At 44.2% G+C, this 22,152-nt stretch overlaps 1 protein-coding gene across 1 annotated transcript; it reads right to left on the bottom strand.

The window, feature by feature from the left end:
* Positions 1–1,092: 1,092 nt before the first annotated feature.
* On the bottom strand, positions 1,093–22,100 carry tubgcp6 (tubulin gamma complex component 6). Its single transcript, XM_031858633.1, has 25 exons — positions 21,769–22,100; positions 20,691–21,508; positions 20,385–20,548; positions 19,893–20,106; positions 18,767–18,925; positions 18,344–18,465; positions 18,113–18,176; positions 17,900–18,009; positions 17,651–17,742; positions 16,207–16,346; positions 14,174–14,323; positions 13,475–13,556; positions 12,912–13,000; positions 12,244–12,359; positions 11,028–11,166; positions 10,832–10,930; positions 8,984–10,733; positions 8,435–8,596; positions 6,870–7,038; positions 6,003–6,144; positions 4,640–4,834; positions 3,909–4,041; positions 3,115–3,328; positions 1,669–1,862; positions 1,093–1,438 (listed from the first exon to the last, which is right to left on the bottom strand). The coding sequence occupies exons 2-25, from the start codon at positions 21,474–21,476 to the stop codon at positions 1,347–1,349; spliced, it is 5,577 nt and encodes a 1,858-aa protein (XP_031714493.1). The 5' UTR covers positions 21,477–21,508; positions 21,769–22,100; the 3' UTR covers positions 1,093–1,346.
* Positions 22,101–22,152: the final 52 nt, after the last annotated feature.

Below are 22,152 nucleotides of genomic sequence, written 5' to 3'. Positions count from 1 at the left end.
CTGCCTTTCCTCACGATCTGTGCGGTTTTATTCCATTTCAGCCAATTTGAGGTTCACCACTAACCTCATGGACAGTAGAGGTGCACTGTGTGTATATGCGACATGTTTTTGTACAGACGGGGGTCGTGACCGTTGTGTTGACCTGTGCGTTAGCTCGTCTGCTTTCTTTTTCTACATCAGAGCTCTGGGTGCAACGTTAAACAAGGACGGATATTAACTGTTGAAATAATTAGTTATGATTATGTTTGATTGCTTGTGACACTACTTATTGTCTTTAAAGGTTGACAGTTGGGAACATGTGCTTATTTGCTTTCTGGTGTAAAGTTAGATGAGAAGATTGATTCGGTCTTCTCGTCGTGACTCTCTACCAGGAAGCAAATGCGTGTATTTCCCTAAAAGTCGACCGTTCGCTTTAAGCCATAACGGTTAACCATCTCTCCTCCTTTTGCCTGATGTAAATGCACATCTGCGGGTCTTCTGATGCTATAAAGAAACTGTTGTCCATCCGATGTACCCTCCTTCCTTGAGTGCTGGTTGAAATGCTTCACACTATTAATAAAACTACAGCGATGCAAACAAACGAGCTCAGTGCATCAGTCCAGAGAAGTCTGACATTCCTTTGTCCAACTTTACCGTTCCAAGAAACCAAATCCTCTTATTGCGGCCTGCTGCAGCTCGTTACACGTATTACAGCTGTGCTGCAAAGATTTGATGTATTTTTGCTTTGCAAGTTAATGCAGTCAGGAAAAATCAGCGTACTCATGGTGTAGAAAATAAATGTAATTACTAAAGCAGGGACTGCACTTTCTCCCCGCTCCCTTTGTCTTTTTGTAAATGGCTGAAGTTGACAGAGTCCACTACCCATAAGGCTTTACACATAATGTGTCCTTGTTTTCTGAAACCCTGCCAACAAACTGTTTTCTCCACATTAGAACAAAGAACATCAACACTAGAGAATAGAGCATTTATTTCACAAAGCTGTTTTATTTACATATAATTGCCACTTCATGTATATGTACTTAAAATCTACATAGCTGCAGGCACACCTGGGTGTGAGACTGTACAGTGGGCATTAGCATCATCAATTACAGGTTTAGAAGTGAAGCCATTAATCAAGCACACAGACATGGAGGTCAAATCCTGCACATTGATTACCTAAACTGGTTTAAATGTTGAATGCATGCCCTAATGTAAGGAACAGGTGGGATTGAAGATGTGTATTTGGCCAGATGAACTGAATTTATTATCTGTCTTGTAAACACATATCGGGGACTTTAAAAATGTAAACACTCGTGGTACACAATGCTGCATTGGCTCGGTATCTAACATGTATCATGTTAAGTACCTCAGGAGTCTTTGTAGTAGTTGTTGAAGTTGATGCGAAGAAGGAAATCCTCTAGATGAGGCTGGTAGCCTCTGTTCACCAGCTTGGTCACCACTGAGAAGAAAGAAAAGTTCTATATCTGTAACTACAGTTAACTAAGCAAGACCTCAATTTAATTTAGATAACTGACTCAAATAAAAACTACTGATTTAACTAAAACATGTTCAAAGCTCTTATATAATATATTGCCATCCACTGATTGATGGCTTCATAATTTTAAACCTAAGCCACAGCTGAATCAAATCCCTTGATTTAAAAAAAAGATAAAAGTATTTAGTCTTTACCTTTGAAAAGGAAGTGCGAGTAATACTTGAAGGTGTTGTACGACTGCTGCATGGCGATGAAGCTGGGGTGCACTGCCTCCCCCTGCTGGCTGCCCCAGGGCTGTGCGATCAGCTGGGCCCGAAACTTGAGGATGAGGCTGAAGATGCTGTGGATGATGTTCATGACCGGAGCCGCCTTCTCCGTCAGCAAACCCCTGGGGAGGCAGGAGAGTGCAAAGTTTAGCAAACATGACAAGGAACTTTGAAATGACTTTTGAGACTGACACAGAAAAGTGTGATACTAACAACCTCTCCTAATGAGATTAAATCATTCACTGGGTTCAAAGGTTAGCCTCACATCCAGCTGGAATTATAATCAACTCGGTACGAGGAGGTTGAATTAATTTTAAATGAAATTATGGCTGCAGAGAGATCCACTTCAACTCAGAGCCTGAAGAAATCCTTTCACTCTCCCGAGTGTTTCTGTGTTTTGTCAAGTTGCAGCCGGAAATCCTGGTTTAAATCAGACTTCTGCTGTCCTTATCATACGTTTAACACCTTTAACAACACATACTTTTGACTCCTTCTGTATTTGAAGGGTCCCAGAGAGGTGCACCCAGGAGGGCTACAAGTTTATCTTTATTTATCCATTGATCTAAAGCTTTTTTTCAGCTCTGGTACTCACCAGAAACTAAACTCTGACTCTATTATCCATACCAGAGATGAACCAAACTCATCTGGACCTGTGCCTGAATGAGCCCAGAAATACCCAGACGGCTTAACAAGGTTACATCACCACTGTTGGATGTTGGTTTGACCGATATCTGAGATGAGAACACATCAAATGTTCAGTTTGGAGAATCTGGCTCTTTAGCATGTTACAACATTCATTCAACACATTGTTATAAACCTTAACTTTAGTTGTTACTGCAAAATACCCCCATTCAGCACAAAACAGTTTGACAATTAGGGTTATTACATGTAAACATATCATAAAATTCCAATTTTATGTATTCTAATTCAGGCAGCCACGTCAGCAAAAACTATAAAAAGGAGAAAAATAGAAATTTTTATACTAAACTTCACTAAAAGGAATGTGTGTGGAGTGACTTTCTGTAAAGCATGCACTTTCTGTGTACCCAGGTGATGTGTTTTTTGGTGCATTCAGCGTGAACCTACTTCATATAGATTATGCATGCAATCTTTGATTGTACAAGGTTATCTGTGTCTGCTCTCACGCGGGGTGCAGAGGCTAAACGCTGATAACACCGAACACCGAAAGCCGTTGGAAAGTTTTAAATGCATTGCATTCAAGGGGAGACAAGGACATTTGGTCTTCTTCCAAAATGTCCTCTCCAATGCAATATATTAAAGAGAAATATCATATATCACCGAGTGTGTGCACAGAGATAACAGCAGGCATTATACTGTAATAAACACTGACACAAGTGCAGTCCCGGCCCTCACCTGAAGATGGCTCTGTTGAGGTAGTCTGCGTGCATGCGGTGGATGGCGTCCAGGTCGCTGGCGGAGGCCAGCTTGGCTGTGAACTCGCTCCAGGACACTTGCAGGATCTGGTTGGCGATGTATCCCTGCATCACCTTGACAAAATGCTGCATCTCATGTCGGTACAGCTGCAGCTGATGAAACTGCACCGAGCGACCCGCTCCCTTCACCAGCGCTGAGGGAAACAAAGGCGGTAACGCGTCATGATCAGTGCCGCAGGGACTAAAAAAAGAAACCGTTGCTGGTTACAGACATTAAAATGTGAAGATCTGCAGCTTTTCTGTGTCATATCACAGCAAAATCCATAACTCTGTATTCCTGCCGGTCAGATATTTGAGCTCACTTTGTGCACATTCATTCATTCTTAATGAAAATAATTGATAGTTAAAGCACAGGCAGATTCTTGGCTCATTGTATTATCATACATTTTGCAGTCATGTCAAAAAATGCATTCTGAGTTTGTATTAAGTGATCGTCCACACTTTCCCCTGGTGATCAGTAATATTGTTGTTCTGGTCATCGCTCTAATACTTTAATACTTTGTTTTCCCTTCAGGATATCCATCTAAGTAGTCCGTGCCCAGGCTTCCACTGATCAATACTGCCCACTGAAGCACACTATTTTACAACAGTCCCACTGCTGTGAGAAGTGCTTTGTATGAATAAAACATAAATGAATGGCAGTCTTCACCTTATTGCATATTTCATAAACAGGAATAATCTCAGAGCCTGAATCCACGGCTCCCACCTTCTCACCTGTTCTCTTGAGGTGGAACCAGACTTCCCGAAGGCTCCACACCATGTGTTTGAGCTGCAGCAGGAACGAGAACAGACGGTTGTACTTGTTCATGCAGCTGTCCGTGATGATGATGTTCAGCGGCCAGTCCACCTGGGAGATGACACGAAGGGGACGAGACGGGGGGGCAGTGTGTGAAGGTGTGAGAGTGTGAAAGAAAAGAAAGGAAAAAGAAACATGGAGTTAGGAAAAAGAGGTAAAAGGGAGAGTGACGAATGAGGCGAGGAGAAAGGTGTGAGAGCAAGGATGTTGAGAAAGGAGGTGAGAGGGTTGTGAAGGGAAGACAGAGCGGGGTGGGGGGGGGTGAGGAAAAGATATATGAGAAGAGAAATAGTGGAGCAAAAAGACATAAGAGATAAAGATACGGAAAGGAGGAGGAGATTAAAACATTTAAAAGATGAAGATTCCGCAGCACAGTCAGGAGGGTGAAGAATGCACAGAAGAAGAGCAGAGGACAACATGTGCAGGATTAGTCACTGTACGCGTCATCCGAAACACTCGACTCCAATCAATCTACAAGCTCCAACCATTTAAAGTGTGTGATAAGCTCATTTTCCACACCCAGGGCCGTTTGTCAAAACATGACGGGTTGTCACATTCCAGCTGCCACTCACGTAGAGAAACAAACGCGCCCATGCGAGCGTAGGCACTCCGTTAACACACGGCCCATTAAAAAAACACGCGGCCTGACCTTGTAGCGCAGCTCCAGACAGTTGAGGGAGTCGGGGGCGTGCGGGTGGAAGGTCTCTGGGAGGAAGCGCAGGGCGAAGGTGAAGTTACCGGCTAACGGAGTGTCCCCGTGTAGGCTGTACTGCAGGGCCTTACTGAGGATGGAGTTCAGGACCAGGGGGGTCAGCAGCTCGCCGGGGGTCTGGCCAATGCCCAGCTGGGGGGGGAGGGAGGAGGAGACATTTTGTTAAATAAATACACAAAAGGTCAAACACAGATTACTCGCCGATCTTTTCAAGGCCCACGAGCTGGCAGGTTTTTATCCCAAGCAAACACTGCGTGTCGCTGATTACTATGATTAGCTCGCTTTCCGGTTGAAGGTGTGCTAATCAGCGAGATCAGCTGGTGTAGCGTTTGGCGGAACAAAAACCTTCTGTCTCACGGGCCTCAGGGGACAGATGTACATGAATGTGTCTGCAGAACAGCAGCACCAAGGTGTTAGCAAAGGATGTGCTCGTTATTTCACGACAGGAAGATTTGGGCCCATCGGAAGTAGGCTCGGAATCTAGGCCCTCATGTTTACAGAGTTTCAGCTCATTGTTTCGCGCTACAAGCCCACAACTTTACTATTTTGAGTCACTCTCACCGCTCTCAGGACGTGGTTTTCAGCCGCAATAGAGAGCTATTTCAGTGAAAAAAGCTCTAAAAACCAACAGGTATTTCCCTCAGGAGCTGGTAGAATAAATATTTGGACTTGAATATTAGAGACACAACTCTAAATAAATGAATATGTCACTCTGCAACTGCTGAACGTGTAAATACGTAAATGTTTGCTTAACAAGTTCACTAAAAACGTGACAAAATGTCAATTTTGTATTCACAAGGAGCAAGGCTGTAAACTAAATATTGACATGCTGATATGCTGAACGTCTTCGCAAACCGAGCCAGCGTACACATCCAGCAGAGGAGCAGCAACATCATCATTCATTTTGAGCAGCATCTCTGGCCACCTGATGAATGTACCTTCTTAATATCAATATAAAAATATGAATAAGAGCACACAGGCTCTAGTTTTTAGAGAGTCGAGTAACTTCCTCTAGAGAACTGGCCTCTACCTGCAGCGCATACACTGTTAGATAACGGCTAACTGGGTATTATTCAGCCTGGTACTTTATGTATACATTCATTTAGTTTACAAGGTTACCTGCTGATATCACTAAATACATGCAGTGCTGCTCAACTAAAAAAACAAATGTGTTAGATTGAAGAAGAGACGAGAACATTTGGCCTTGTTCCAAGATGATCTCTCTCTCGTCCTTTCCTAGAGTGCAACAAATAAATAAACACTTTCTGCAAAGAGAGCAACACTGTTAAAAGAGCTTCACCTTTTCAAAGAGCAGGTCGCTGAGGGACTGTGCGAACTCGCCGTCCTCCATCAGCAGGAAGTGGCGTAGCGCCTCAAAGTGTCTCTCCACCCCCAACTCCACAAAGAAGTAGTCCACCACTGCCTTGTTCACCAAAGAGACACTGGGGATGGAAGGTGGAGGAGAGAATGACCAAGAAGAGAACAGAGCAGCTTTGACACAAAACAAAATCAGGACTGAAAATGATGCTGACTTGCATATTTGATACAGGTTGTGAGGATGAGCTCAGGGAATATACCGGTGTTTCACTTTTTAGATGACTTCCACCATCCCGTTGCTTTAAATTATTCCGAAGCAATTCACAACAGTGGGATTTAGCGGAGACTCTTCTTTAACTGAAAAGTCAGCAAAGAAGATTCAAAAATAGAGTTGAAAATCTCTGACAGACTCCACCGTGTCGTCTGAGCACGGGATAAAAATGTGTTCCTAAAAGTTTAGAGCTGTGAATTCCACTGCTTAACACACTGCACCCCCTCTGTGTGCAGAAAGGGATGAGAAAGCCATTTCTTTACACACAAAGGCTAAACTGCATAGTGTGCAGAAACACCGCATTGAAGACTGACAGGCTCGTCTGGATCTCTGATGGAATTTCAAAACGGGGAAAGTAATAGGAATTTAAATTCTTCCTCCGGTGCAGAATGTGCACTCCACTACAGTTTAAGTGGCCTGAAGTGGCAGAAAAATGAGGAGATCAGCGAGAGCCTCACACCTGCATTTCACTTAAACAGAGTATTCCAGCTTCCAGGTAGAATAATCACGTCTCCCTCAGACACTCAAACTCATAAACAATACGTTGTAATGTACACTTTCCTCCTGTCAGACACTCACTGTGTGATGAGCGGGGTGGTGACGGCCTGTTTTATCAGAACTGGCAGGGAAACCATCTCGCTGAGTTGGACGGCAGTGGTATCCGTGGCCCTGCGGAGCGTGGGGTCCACAGGGAGTCCCCAGGGGCCCCCAGTCACCTGCTTCAGCAGCTGACACTCGGGGGACGAAGCTGTGCGAGAGGGAAGATGACGGACATGTTCGCTGAATAAATATCGCTCTCGCTACAGCAGAGCGCTGTGTGAAAAACAACAGCATGTACGGTGACAGTGGAAGTAATAAGAAACGACATTCTAGTACGAGGATGCAAAAGTTTAGTAGGATCAAAACATGTGTATTTGGGCTTTTTACTATTTTCTAAAACGATGAATTGATAATGAAAAGAATCGTCAGTCATAAGCAGTCCTAAAACTCTAAAAAGGTCATTAAATGTGTTATTTTGTCCACCTTCTATAGTTTCAGTAACGCTCCCTAAGTGATCACGGCTCCTGACTTTGATCGGCAGTGTGGAAGATGTCTTCGGCTGACGGATTTCACGGAGACCCTGGAAGCCGGCATGAAAAATAGCAGCGCGACACACGGAGTGAAGAAGACGAGCCATGATGCATCTCACCCAAACATGAAGCAGACTTAATACCCTAATGAAATATCACTGCTTTATATATACAGCCTCTGTGCCGGCTGAGGGAGTAAATATTAAACAGCCTCTGGACACATGAAAAAAGGGCTCGTTATAATTGACGAAGTAAGCTCCACCGCTCTATGGTGTATCATTTCTCCACAATTTCACGTAATGTTTTGCTTCTATTTCACAAGATGTGATTTCAGAAACATCAAGGGCTTTTAACAGGCTGCACATACTGTACAAGCCACCTTGAAGATATGCTCGTAGTGTTCGATGTAGGCTGCAGGCTAGTATCACAAGATCAGGGCAGAACATTTCATCGTCTGACTGGATCTGTAGCGCAGGCTACAACGCTTTCTGTTACTAAATGAATGGGTTAAGCTTTGTTTTAGGCGTTTAGTCTCATCTCACCAAGTCCACAAGAAAAGGCAACAGTCTTAGCAGAGTTATTGTACTGTAGAAAAACATTAATTTTACTCAATTTATGGGCCAAATAATTTACTTTTGTTCATTTCATTTATGATCGGAATACAGAACATACTTTACTTGGGTTGTGCTGTAAAATTAGCCCACGCGAATTGTTGAAATAAGGATTTAATTAATATTTAGGCCTCTGCTATTGAGATGGCATTATTAAAGGTTTTATGTACGGGGTTCAGAGCAGTAGAGGATCTGTATTCAACATTCAACATAACTCCAGTTCCTCCTCTACAGAGACACAATGTGGAGGTCCTCAAGGCTCTGTTTTGGATCCCCCTGTTTTCTATTTAGACGATCTGTTTTGGTTATTATTTGTCGTTACATTGTGTTGAGAATCATGGCCTTACTGCCCAAATTCCCCTTAGTATGTAGAAAAATGATGGTCATAAACTTCACATTGTCTATAAGTACTATGTGCCAAAGGAACCATTCATCTTTGTCCAGTTATATGTTCTTAACTGACCCATTAGGTTGTAGCAGTCCTCGTACTGTTCCACCTCGTACTGAGCACACAAAGCCAGGAGGTATTCCTGCTCAGACTTTGCTCCAGGAGACAAACCGCAGCCGGCTGCCCAGGACCCCATGAGCTCCACCCGCTGCTCACCAGGGCTGCCCGACTTAGAGCCTGAAGAAAGACGTAAAACAATAGATCACAGTTTTCATTGATGAGTGTTAGGTGCATATAAATCTGACTTTGTGACTTTCTATAGAGCTCTGACTCATATATTTTGGGACTGCCCAAAACCTACTGCACGTTCTATTCTTTGCAACATAGGAAACATTAATCTAAGCTATCTGTTAAGGATAAATCGCAAAGATATAAATCACAGTCCCCAGGTCAAAGCAGCAACCTCTAAAGTAGTGTTCTGTATTGTCTTGAGTTGATGCAATAAAAATAAAGTAAAATAAAAATAAAACAGTGAGTTTATTGATTTGGTTTACATTTGCATCAAAGATAGTAAGCTGTAGATAGCTGCTTCAGAATGTGCATCACTCAAATATTATTCATTACCTTTAACATCTTCATTGTCTTCTGCCTTGACCACGCAGCCAACCGCAAGTGAAGAATCTGATGAGTGACCATAAGTGCTGCCAGGTAGTGCAGCAGGTTGTGTGTCTGTCCCAAACACCACACAACCCCCCCCTAACGCCGAATCAGAGGAGTGACCGTAGACGCTGCCGGGTAGCGGTGATGAAAGTGGTTCCGTTTTGGTCACAAGACATCCGGTGCCTAAATTTGAGTCCGAAGAATGACCGTGGGCACTGCCGGGTAGAGGAGACAGTTTGTGTTCATCTCCTGAAACTACACATCCAGGAACCAACCCGGAGTCTGAGGAGTGCCCGTGTTTACTGTAACGAGGTCTTTCTTCAGGTATGTTAGACACAAACCCGCCCACTTTAATATTAGCATCAGAGGAGTGACCGTGGACGCTGGGAGAAGGAAGTGTTGCAACAGCATCCGAGATGTTTTCTCCAACCTTAATGTGGGCGTCTGAACTGTGACCGTGAACATTGGCTGTGGGCAGAGGGGCAACAGCATCTGAGATGTTTTCTCCGACTTTAATGTGGGCGTCTGAACTGTGACCATGAACATTAGCGGAGTGCAGAAAGGCTACTACTTCTGAAACGTGCTCACCGACTTTGATGTGGGCGTCTGAGGCATGGCCGTGGACATTTTGAGAAAGACGAGGAGCGACGAACTCTGCGACATTTTGCCCGACTTTAATGTGAGCATCAGAAGAGTGGCCGTGAACACTGACGGAAGGTAGAGGCGCATCGACTTCCGACATATGTTCTCCAATCTTGATGTGTGAATCCGATGCGTGGCCGTGGACGTTAGGGGATGGAAGGGGAGCGGTTCCCTCTGATACGAGCTGTCGGACATTTATGTGAGCATCAGAGGAATGTCCATGGAGGCTGGATGAAGGCTGACGGGCAACGGCATCTGAAACCAGCTCTCCAGCTGTTAGGGGATCACTGGAGACATGAATGTTTGACAAAGAAATATCATCACCAGCTTCATCTTGAACATCTGAGCTGTGGTCATGACCATTATCCTTGCCACTTCGTTCTGGTGCAAAAACATCAGCATCTTTAGTAGCCTCAACAGATTTACTCTCGTCTTCATTTCCCTCTACTATACTTTCTAAATTCCCAATTATCGGTTCTAGCATAGATGCAACCTCCGTCTGCTTGTTTTTTGCCTTTGAGCCACTCCCATCCTCCAGCTGCACTGTGGCTTGAGAGGGATGTCCATAAATGCTTGCGTTGAATGTATCCCGGGTCTCCTCTGGGGTGAATTGGCCCAGAGGGAAACTGGATTTGGAGGCTTGGCCGAAGGGGTTGGCTTTGGAGAGACCATCCTGGGATTGAGACATGTTCTCTCCAATGGGGATGTGGGAAAAAGAGGGATGGTTGTGGAACAAGTCAGGCTGAACTGCAGGTCCCCAGCAAGGCCGTGGCTGGACCAAGGCTTGGCCGGTGATACCCTCAAGTGGACTAAAGGGGGCACTGAAGTCGTAGTCTACTAGTTGTGCTGTAGGACACACTTCAGGTAGGTCAGAGCCGATCTCCTGTAGTGCGACGTCTACCTGCTGACTGGCAGGATTCGGTGACTTGGGGAGACAATCCTTGATGTCCTCACAGATGAGAACAGGGTCAACTGTTAAGGTGGGCGAAGATGGGTCAGGTGGTGGTGATACAGCATCACATTCTTGGGTCTCCGCTGGCTGCTGTTCAGTCTGATCCTGACTGGGAGGTTCCTGTTAGGAGAAGATGCTAATGACCACACACTTCCAAGGAGCATAACTGAGTGGAAATAATTGGGGATTTAAGTTGAGAAACAGGTGTGTTGTCATACCAGTGTCGGTTGTGGTGCAGTCTGTTGAGCTGAGGGAACAGGTGGCGACACTTCCATGGGAGGTCTCTCCTGGCCTAATGGATATTTCTTCAGCATTGACTGGAAAGGAGTCACGAGAGCTTTGCTTGAACTTACCTCCCTTTCCTTAAATAATCATGATAAATATCTTGTTTTCCTATGTTAATTCAATACACACCTGAGTCTGCTCCCTGTCATGCATGAAGAACTGAGCCCTGGCTTCGTCGAGTCTCATACGCTGCACCTGCCACAGGGCCCGTCTCTCTCTGCGAGCTGCCTCCTCTGACAGACGGCTGTACTGATCTATCAGCTCCTTCCTTCAATGTGGGTGCAGTAACACACGCGTTACAGGGAAATATTCAGGTTGAGGGTTTCATCTAGAGCAACTTGCAGTAAATACTTTTCGAGTAAAGGGTTAATGTCACATAAAGCTACAAATGACGATTATTTTCGTAGTCAATCTAAATATCTCAGAGTCTAAAAGGATGTCGCGCTCTAATGTTGTGACACATGATTGTTGAGGATCAAATATGCCATGTCGTATTTATGGGACTGTCCCTTTTTAACCACAGGTCATTTGGTCCCCAGGGAGCTTTGCTTTAGCTAGCTTCAAATTAGTACTCAAGTGAGATGCACGCTGCTCCTCCTAAACATAGATTGGCTGATTTTTCCAAGAAGTCTGATATTCCATCATACAATAAATAACGTCTTATTTGAACACTGAATCATTTATATTTAAATTGGAGTTCATCCCGCAATCAGTGTTCTTTGTACTCGAGGAAGATAAGCTTTCATGTGCATGTGCTGACAAGCGTATTGGTCTGCAATAAGCTTGATGTGTGCTTTCAGGCTCTGTGTTGGCTCTCAATTCAATTATGAGCCATTTCCTTCACCAATTGTCAGCCACTTCAATGATCTATAGTTGACTAATCAGTAAAGGCCAGTACAATATGAAATGTAAGTTCCTCAATGAAACAAAGACTATGTTCACAGCACATCCCAAATAATAAGGTTATTAAACCTGGAAACTTTGCAACAATTTCTACTGCGAGGCAGGAATAGTGAACAAAGCCACGGTGAATGGGGTTCGGTTAACAAGCAGGTAATCTCCTCATTGAGCCAACTATCAACTTTTAGCCATCTTATGGAAATCTATTTGTGCCACGCTCGCATTACAGGCTCTGAGCATATTTGCTCCTGCTGCGGCATCGTGCTGCACGGTTATTCGGCACAAGCCCAGCTGCTGTAATATCCCACGCAGATGGAGTTGAAGTCCCATCGTGTTTGCACATGGTCGGTTCATATATTCCAGACCAAATAAATTCTTAACGGGGATTAATCAATCATCAATAAAACATTTGCATCTCAGGTAGCGGCTGTAAAAGCAGTCAGACCTGGCTCTCTGCTCCAGTTGCTGCTCCAGGGCTTGTAGTCTTTTTTCTCGATCCCTCAGCTCTCTGGCAAAGCCAAAGTCATCCTCCTCCTGCCGCTTCTGGGCTACGCTGCGACACTGGAGCACACAAACACACACGTATCATTGCTTTCTGTTTCTAAAATCGGCTTCAAAAGCAATGGGTGGATAGTATGAATCAGAATTTCTGTTTTTATTCTCACCCTGACAGATGTGTTGATTTTAAAGTGGCTATAATCAATATAATTATAAAAACAATAAGTATATATGCTGCGCCCGTTTTTACGGCGAGTTTTAGCTCAATATTGAGCTGGACAGACCGCAACTTTACTGATTTGGTTCACTCTAATAGCACCACTATGGCAACAGCAGGCAGCTGTTTTCAGCGAACAATTCACTCCCAAAAAAAGAACTGTACAACACCTGCTCAGCACCAAATGATAGACAAACACAGTATCAGTGACTAACTGGTGGACATAGTGGAACACTTAGCAGCTAAAGAGCCAAACAGTTCCCACAGGAGATGGTAGAGACAAAACAACCCAAATGCTCCGTGTCTGCTAGAAGTGTAAATGCTAACGAGATTCTGTGCTCACAACGTGTCTCCCCTGCTTCAAAGTGGCCCCAAAAATATTTTAGTCTCACACACACCTCTTGTTCCTGCTCCAGGTGCTGTTTCATTTCTTCAAAACGCTCCCTCTTCTTGGCCTCGTCAGCCAGACGAAGTGACACCTGGCGCCCTGCAGGAGTGGAGAGAAATAACAGTGGGCTGCTTACCCCCCCCACATAGAAAAGTACATAACATCTCTCTCTCTCTCTCTCTCTCTCACACACACACACTATCACAAAGCGCCATCACCATCTGCCTCACACAAACACCTCTGCTGAGACATGCACAGAGCATCAGGCCAGACTTTTCACCTCCCCTCCCCCCCTCCCAAACTTTGCCACACATCTTTTTGGAGTAATAAATGATGTGAGGAGTTTGCTAAGCTGTGCGAGCGATGATGAGATTTCACAGCCTACAGTGCTGTGAGCCATTGGAAAGCATTAGCCCTGTGCATCTCTGCTGCTCTCCTGAGAGGAATGACTGTAGCTGAAGGACACTCTCGTAGTCAAGAGTGAAGAAGCAAGTGTGGGTTATACAGGGTTGTGCATATACATCAAGCAGTATATAAAGTGATACTCAGTGTGTGTGTGTGTGTAACACTAACCGCGAATGCTCTCCAGGGATTTGGCCGCTGACTCTCTGAACTGATTGATCAGCTCCTGGCGTGCCTGCTCCACTCGCTGGGCCTTACAATAGACAGACAAGAAATCATCATTAACAAAGATCTATCTGGCTGCCCTGTGGCTCCCCCCCCCACCACCACCACCACCACCACCACACCTCTGCCAGTCAGCACTGCCAGCAGCACACGATATAGGTCATACACACCAGTCTGTTACACCAAATTAAGCAGCGAGCAAGCCCCACACTTCAGCTGCATCATTATAATGACTCGCTGCTGAAAGTCTCAGTACTTGAGGGGCAGTGTCACCATCATGGATCATGTTATGTTAAGGAAGTATATATATATATATATATAGAAGAAAAGGCTTAAGGACAATACCTGTGTAATGACTTGTCTTGCTACATGTTTGGCTTCTCTTAGGCTTCAATTGATTTTTATAAAATACATTCTAGTCAGCTAGCAGTGACATAATAGTGTCTTTATTAAAGTAATACACCATGTTGACTGCCATGTCTACTTGCATCGTTCTTCAAGCTAATTTGACCAAAGCTCTTGACAGAGATAACTGATTTAGAAGCAATATTAACAAAAGCTTCAAAAGCATCAGAAGAAATCGGTTTAAAACGCCTCGCAGGTGAGATGATACTGCGTGGGAACAATATGCATGCGTATCAGTACTTGCTCCTCCCTGCTGATGGCGCTGTGCTTGGCAATCCTCTCCATGCGTCCGCGATACACAGCGCAGTCCCTCTCGATCTCCTCCACCTCCCGGAGGGAGAAGGTGACGGCAATGCGAGGCACTGGCAGCTCCGACCAGCAGATGTAGTGCTGTGGACACGCAGGAAACAGAAAGCCAATCAGAAGCTCATTGTTTTAAGTCTTGTTTTGGTGACATCGTGTGTTTTGCCCACCTTGGACCCCCAAAAGGTCTCAACTATCATTACTGTTGATTAACTGATTGGTCTATTAAACCTCAGGAAGGAACGCAAAGTGTCTTTACCGTCATGGAAGACAAAAGCAGCTGGAATCAGTAAATATTTTTTTATTTTATTAATAAAGCTCCTTTCACTTTTGTATTTTATCCGGCAGTATGTCCAGGAATAGCGGACTAAAATTAGCACACAGAGAAACACTGTAGTTACAGAATGCCAATTAGTCCGGAGCATGAGCCCTGCGGTTTAGGTCAGGTAGGTCGAGTCGTAAAAAAACTGAATGTGCTCGTGAATTAGCAGGTGAGTCACAGAGAAGTGAGGAGATTAAATACAATTAGATTACATAAATACGTCAACGCTTCACTGACGCTTTCCATTTGTCGGGCATGTTAAGCTTCCTGACACCATGCCAAGTGGAAGGGTCCATTCATATACAAGGACACGTGCACGCTTAGGCTTTTCAGCAGGCGCTTTGCAGAGAGCAGTGCTGGGAGTCACATGCTAACTCATAGTGACACACCGACTGTATTTAGTGCACAATAACAATGGTTTTACCATACAGACAATTCCGATATATGCAAGATATTGCAGGAATATCATCTAGATTTGAAACAAATAGTTGATTAGGCCATTGACAGAAAATAGATCCGCAACAATGTGATTGATAATTGCAGCAAATCTAAAGCAATAGTGTCAAAAATGTATTGTTCCTGCTTCTAAAATGTGAGAAAACAAAAAGCAATTGGAGACAGCAGCTTGGATTTCAAGACCAAACAATTAAGCAAGAAAAACAAATCGTCATATTAAATATATATTAAAATAATTGTTAGTTGCAGCCCTAATATCTGATCCATTTAGGGCTGCAACCAGTGATTTATTTAATTATTGATTCATCTGACAATTTTTCAATGGTGTATAAAATATCAGGACAGACTGAAAAAATGCTCAGAACTTGTGTGAAGTCCAAAGTGACATCTTCAGATGTCCTGCGTTGTCTGACCAGCAGTCCAAACCTCAAACATATTCTGTTTAAATTGATATAAAACTCAAATCCTCATATTTTAGGAATATTTTGAGGGACTAGTGAATGGTTAGCATTTCAAAAAAGTTGGCAATAATGTTTCTGCAGATCAACTTTTAGTTTTAATCAACTAATCGTTTCACCCTAAGATACATCACGATAGCACCGCTGTCACGAAAGAGGAAAGCATAAATCTAAAATGGCAATATTAGTTGTTTCAAAGTGTTGTCAAAGTGGCAAAAGTCTGCAGTAACGGAGAGCGGAACAGTTCAGAGTTCAAATGTCTGCACTAAATGATAAAAGCATCTCTGCGTCAGTACAACAATTCAATCCATCACAATACTGACGCACGTGGTTCGATAACGTTTTGCAGGAGCCCGTGGCCCCATATGTTGCAGCATTGATTATTTGTCCAATCCCTTTGGGCAGTATTGACTTCCAGATGTTGTTGAAGCATGTTCTAGCAACTAGATAATTGTGGGGTGCGTGTGGACGGCAGAGCTTATCTCTTAGCCAACTCAATACATCGAATGACTGAGAAAAGCAAGAAAAAAAAATGATCAAATATGGCAGGGTTATCTGAAGGTTTATCGTTTTATATGCCTCATGTATTCACAGCAAACACCCGTCAAAGATTCTCTTTGTACTGAATAAATTAAGTCTTAATTAGTTTATACGCACTAATATCTTTACAGAACGTTCAGCTGCTTAAAATCCCCCGTCTGCATACATGAATGTGTTAACTGTGCAAAACAAACCTGCGGGCAGCAGATCTTGAGGAGGTTGATGGTCTTCCCACAGACGTACACGTCATTGCCGATGTGTCTCAGGAAGATGGGCACACACTCCTCCACATCCTTTGAGATCAGAGTGTAGCCTTGGACCCAGAAGTGTTTGTCTGGCCAGAAGCAAAGACGCCCGGTTACATGCTGCTCTACTATTCAGACCAAGTTTACTGCTCCATTATGCCTCCGACAACAACACAAAAACAAAAAAGACGTAACAGTGGTGTAGTGTTATTCAGCCTGCACTAGGCCTAAAACTTTTCCTCATTAGTATGACTTATGGGGCATGGCAAAACTCTGGTCGCTTGAATTAACACTTGGAAATTGTTAGCGCTTAGCTCAGTGATCCTAAACAAAAAGCATAAGAGAACACGAACGCGAGCTTCGAGAACTCTTTACAGAAAGCCTGCGGCTCGCCAAGAAAGCTTAGCCGCTGATTGCTTCCCCAGGCTGACGGACTTCCGAGGAGAACAATGACATTTGTGTGTCCTCCAACAAAACAAAACAAAAAAAAATAAATAAAAAAAATTTAAAAAATAAAAAATAAAAAAAAAAAAAGAGCGGGAGCAAGAAGTGCAGAGGTTCACTGCAGAAGCTGATGAGGTGTAGCCGACGAGCAAATGAACCTCTGAGCCGGACAAAGCCGAGGTGATAGCCTGACCTTCAATGGGGTGTTGCTAACATACAATATTTGGACAGGCTATGATGATTCATAGAAAACTATATTTATGGAGTGCTGTCAGAATGAAGCAATTACAGAGTGGACTCATTTGGGGAACAGGTTCCCATTAAGATTATAATTTGCTTACAAATAATTCCCTCATACAGGGCTGAAGCGAACCATTGTCGATTCATTTGCTGATTAATCGGTCTTTAAATTTCTGTAAATAGTGAAAAAAGGCTCATAACATTTTGCAACAGCTGTAGCTTTCAAATGTAGTTTTTTCTCCCCCCCCCTCTGCGGGTCTGTATGTATCTGCAGGGCAAGAATCCTCTCCTCCTCTTTAAAGAGCCGCGTCAATAATTGGATTAAAAAATAAATCAGCTAGTCCAGATTTGTCAAAGGCAATTACAAGAGAAGAAATGTAAACAAATTATAATAATAATTTGTTTGAGAAAATGTTTCAGCCAGCATGGTGTACTAACTGAAAAGCATGAGGGAACATGTTTGTCTTCTTTCTGTCCCTGTGGCTTACTGAGATGACTCTGGTCTCCAACGCAGGGGTAGCTGATTTTGTTTCTCACCGATTATCATCCAATAACTTCATGACATCCTTTATAGACACAAGGACAAATATAACTAGGCAATAAATGCTGTAATGAAATCAATTGTTTTTTCTGCTAGACAATCTGTCGGGCAGGCTTTCCATCTTCAGAACCTGCTGACTGAGGACAGCATGTGTTCGTGTCGTCTCACCTCTGAAGCAGAGATAGTCCTCATTGACCTGGATCATGAATTCTCCATAAACGTCCCGAAACACGCCGCTATACACCCAGTCAGACACAAACCTAAGGAGAGTACGGGGGAAAAACAGTCACACCCAGTCCTGACAGTCAAAATATAAAAAGAGCAAAGTCTGCATAGCAATGAGGTAAAGTCACTTATTTTGGGTTGTATCATTGTGCTTTGAAGACACACGTCTGCATGAGGAGCGTAGCGACTGACCGTGTATACGGTTCACAGCTGCTCTTCAGCAGCGATAGCAGGACCGGATAGTTCTCGTTGCTGCAGTTATTCTGTGCTTCGTTGTACAGGTAGGACAGCATTTTAACACCCTGAGGAGAGCCACATGACACTGAGCCGACATCCCATCTGATAGGCTAAACACAGCCGTGATGGATGACATTTTGCAGTAAGAAGAAAAAAGCACACACTCACCACAGGGAAGGTAGCCTGGCCTGCACCTAAAGGCCCATCAACACAGCACAGCTCTGACAGGTACCTTAGATTAAAAGAAAGCAGAGCTGGTTGTTGTTTTTTTGATGGGATATTATTGACATCAAGGTCCTCGAGGACACGACTGTACTGCCGACTGAGTGAGGTTGATGTTCAAAACAGTGAAATTAATACTCGACACATAAAGGCAAAAAAAAGGGGCTTTGGCCTCACCTTAGTTGGCGGCCCACTTTGCGGAAGAGGAAGCCAATGGTCAACAGGCTGAGGGTGGGAGGAGTGCTGAGAACACAAGCCCTGTAGTAATGCAGATACTTCCGCAGACCACCTGTAAAAGCCTTAGAGAGAAACACAATGTTATCTATGACGGCGTTAAACCACTGAAATTGTCACGATACATTCAGTACAGATGATAGACAAAGCACTTTTGCACATTTTGACTTAATGTGCCTTTGTGATGTTGGATATTTTTGGCCTTCATGTACTAAAGCTCTTTTTCTTACACGATCATATTTGTGTTTTTAGATTGTTTGTGTACTTGTCTCAAATTGCCACAACAATGGCAACAACAAAAGTCCCGTGCAGTGTAGAGAAGGCCGGGGTAAAATGTGCGATATTAATGCTGATTATGCAACTTACCTGAAAGACGAGGCCTCTTTTGTCGGCACTCTGCAGAGCAAAGCGACTGAGCCTCAAGTAGTGGGTGCCGTGCTGGGCCAGCTCCCCCAAGAGACGAGACACGCTCTCCGGAGAGGCTCCTGACACGCACACGCCGGGTCCCACGTCAAACTGAACACTCTGCAGAGGAGATCACATATTTACAAATGGCAGACAAAATACAATGAACAACCTCTAATAAACCAGCGCTACAACGAAGACCGTCTTTGAAAAGCTGATAATATCGAATTGTTCTTGAGAGTCACCTCCATGGTCATTTCTGAAGGCATGCTTTGTGGTGTTATTATATTAGACCGCAATACATAATCAGGAGTTTATTATGTTGTCCTCTTCATGGTTGCTTTATGAGAACTGGATACAAAAGGTCCCAGACAGGACCCTTCTGGGGGGACAGAAATAACAGACAATGTTTTGCAATCTAGCACAACACTACCACAATGCTTCTAGGATTACCCTTGAGTTTAATAAACTCCTCTGACAGTCTCAACAAAACTTCTTATATTAGAAGCCTTGCAGAAGTTGCATAACGCAGGACTACGGTATTAGATTTCGTTAGATTGTACAGGTGTTTATGATATTGTGTTACCTCTTCTACCAGCCTGCTTGTTATTGATAAAGTCTGCTAGGGAGCGAGAACACAAGGGGGTAAGGGGGTAAAAAGAGAGAGTAAGGATTTAAATAACTAAAATCTTCTGGAGATATCAAAACGTAATGGGAAACAATAAATCAACAGAAGAGCTCTCCTGTGGTTTTGGTTTTAGCATGAGGACTATTTTCATTTATGTCCTCGTTTTGTAATGTATCTTGTCAGGCGACTAACTGTGCTTGACACTGCCACATTATTTCTTTTTGTAGTTTTGCGGTAATATGCTTTTATAAACCAACTGGGTTTGTATCGCACAGATTGTCCATTGATTCTGCTCTCAGTTTCTCTTCTCTCTTGTGTTTCTTTTTCGTAATTGTTGTCACGGTGCTTTTATCACCTCGTTCACTTTTATCGCTTCAGTCTGACAGACTCCCAAAAACAACAGATCAACTGCATTTTATTGCATTTAGGAGGCCAATAAATGAATATAATGAAACGCACCTGGTTGAGAGGGAAGGTCGTGGACGCCACTCCAATCAAGACGTTGAGGAGGTCAAATACCAGCTGTGCCTGAGAGTCCAGGGGCAGCGGGAGGAGAGGAGAGGGTGTAGCCGTGCTGACCACCCTCATCTCCCCCTCCCACAGACGATAAAGCTGGTCAAAGGCCTCCCTGCCTCCCTCTGTCAGATAGAGTGACTCTCTTTTCCCCGGTGGGCTAGTAGGAACAAAAATGTAAAATTAGGTGTTGCGTTCCAGAGAGGGAGAGCAAAACTGAACACATAAGTAACTATAAGTGGAGATCTCTAATACAACGTTGACTCTGCCAAACTGCCTCTTTTGTGACATTGGATATCACATCTACTAGTCAATCAAAAAAATGATTAATTGTAACTGTTGGTTGATTGAATAGATCTATGTACAAGTTTGTCCCTAAAAGTAGTTTGATGTTTTTATGATCAAACTTTCAATAAGCACAACTGACGAGTCACTTACCAGCCAACAGACTCCCAGCAGCGGCGTCTTCCAGGCTCAAACGTGCGGAGCGCCTCCCATATATCAACATCTGGAATGGGGCTGGTCTCTGACTGAGAGTCTGGGGTCATGTTGGAAGCGGACTGGAAGCCCTCATCGTCAGACTGATCCAAAGATGAGGGGACCTGCACAGACAACAATTAATCCTGAGGATGCCACTGCATAACACTGGGGTTTAATCCTTATTCAAAGAAACTGTGCAAATTTGAACCTAACAACTATCAAAGTGCATTAGCTTAGATATTTAAAAAAGACATTGTTTCATACCCTTATAGCCAGCCCAGTTACATCAATATTACTGGGAACAGGAGGCAGGCCCAGTCTTATGTCGATGTCTGAGGTGCGAGTGTGCTGCAGTGCTCCGAACAGCGTCATCCTGGTCTCCCTCTCAAATCTTTCTTCCGCTTCTAATTTAGTTCTCAGAGCCAGCAGCCCTGTGCCTGGAGGGGCACCCATCAACCTCTGAGTTCCACACAAACTCTCCAAAGTCCCCCATTCCTCCCCGCACACTAGACCCCACGCCCGGGCCTCCAGCCTCTGCAGCTCCTCGCTCTGGTAGCTCCAGGGTTGAGGCCTCCGCAGCACGGGCCTCTCTCGTCTCATGTAGTCCCTGCTAAAAGAGGTTGGGGGTGGAGGTGCCGAACCGGCTAGATGCACCAACAGCTCGAGGACTGCGTCTATCTCCTTCAGGCCAGAGGATGCTCCCTCCAGCAGCATCCCCAGCTGCTCCTCCAACCTCTCTGCCTCCTCTCGGCACCCCGCCACCCGCAAGTCAAAGCATATCATCAGGACTTTGTTTTTGGGCGGTGTGTTAGCTGTGGCACTCGCTCCTGAGGGAGGCCCTTTGGTGTCATCTTGAAACAGCTTAGACAGCAGCGAGCCGTAGGCACACTTCTTGAGGGCTCTGCGGAAACCTTCTCTTGAGACTCCCCCCAGGGCACGACGCTTCCAGGACACCCCTGACAGGCTGCAGTCACACAGGGCCCCCAGTAGCTCAGTGATGCTGCTGCTGTTGCAGCTGGATTTCATGTGGTTGTTGGGGCTCGAGTACATGGTGGCACCGTTACCTCAGCGAAAATGGATTTCTGTTGCACAGAACAGACAAGAGATTATAGTAAACATGTATCGAGATTTTAGGAACTAGACATGCTTACAGTCCAACCAAAACAAACTAGTGAACTAGACGGTAACGTTAGCTTTAAGTTAGATGAATTACACCAGCTATTGGTAACTAGCTAGCTAAGCCAACATTTAGCTAGCGTATAATACTGTAACGTTTTATCAAACTGCATATTATTGAAATAGTCAGCCCAGTTCCAAAACAATGCTTCTTGAGATTATTTACCCTCTCGCGATGGTCTGTTTTTCGTTGATTCAGAGTGACAGCTTCAATCTCGCATCCACCCCAAGTGACTCCTTCCAGTGCATGCTAGCGTTTGTTATTAGCAAGTCCCCAACTAGCTAACGTTAGCTGTCCTGCTTAGCTTGTGTGGCAAGCATGCGAAACCTAGTGGGTGGGTCCCCTTCACAGCTCCCAAATGTCTTTATTATTCAGTGGTTGCTTGTTCCGGCACATTAGTGTCAGTTAATATGATGTACTGTTGTTGTCGCTAGCTAGATGCTAGCTAGATGCTTCAGTCATCTTCCATCATCTACCGCGAGGATACGAAACATTTAGAATCTGCCCTCTTGAATCTGATTGGACAATGGAGTGTTCAGACTCCAGTGA

This window comes from Anarrhichthys ocellatus, unplaced genomic scaffold, assembly GCF_004355925.1.
Source record: "Anarrhichthys ocellatus isolate YVR2014 unplaced genomic scaffold, GSC_Weel_1.0 scaffold2, whole genome shotgun sequence".
NCBI classification, from domain to species: Eukaryota; Metazoa; Chordata; class Actinopteri; order Perciformes; family Anarhichadidae; genus Anarrhichthys; species Anarrhichthys ocellatus.
This window is presented reverse-complemented; position numbering and strand designations above follow the sequence as displayed.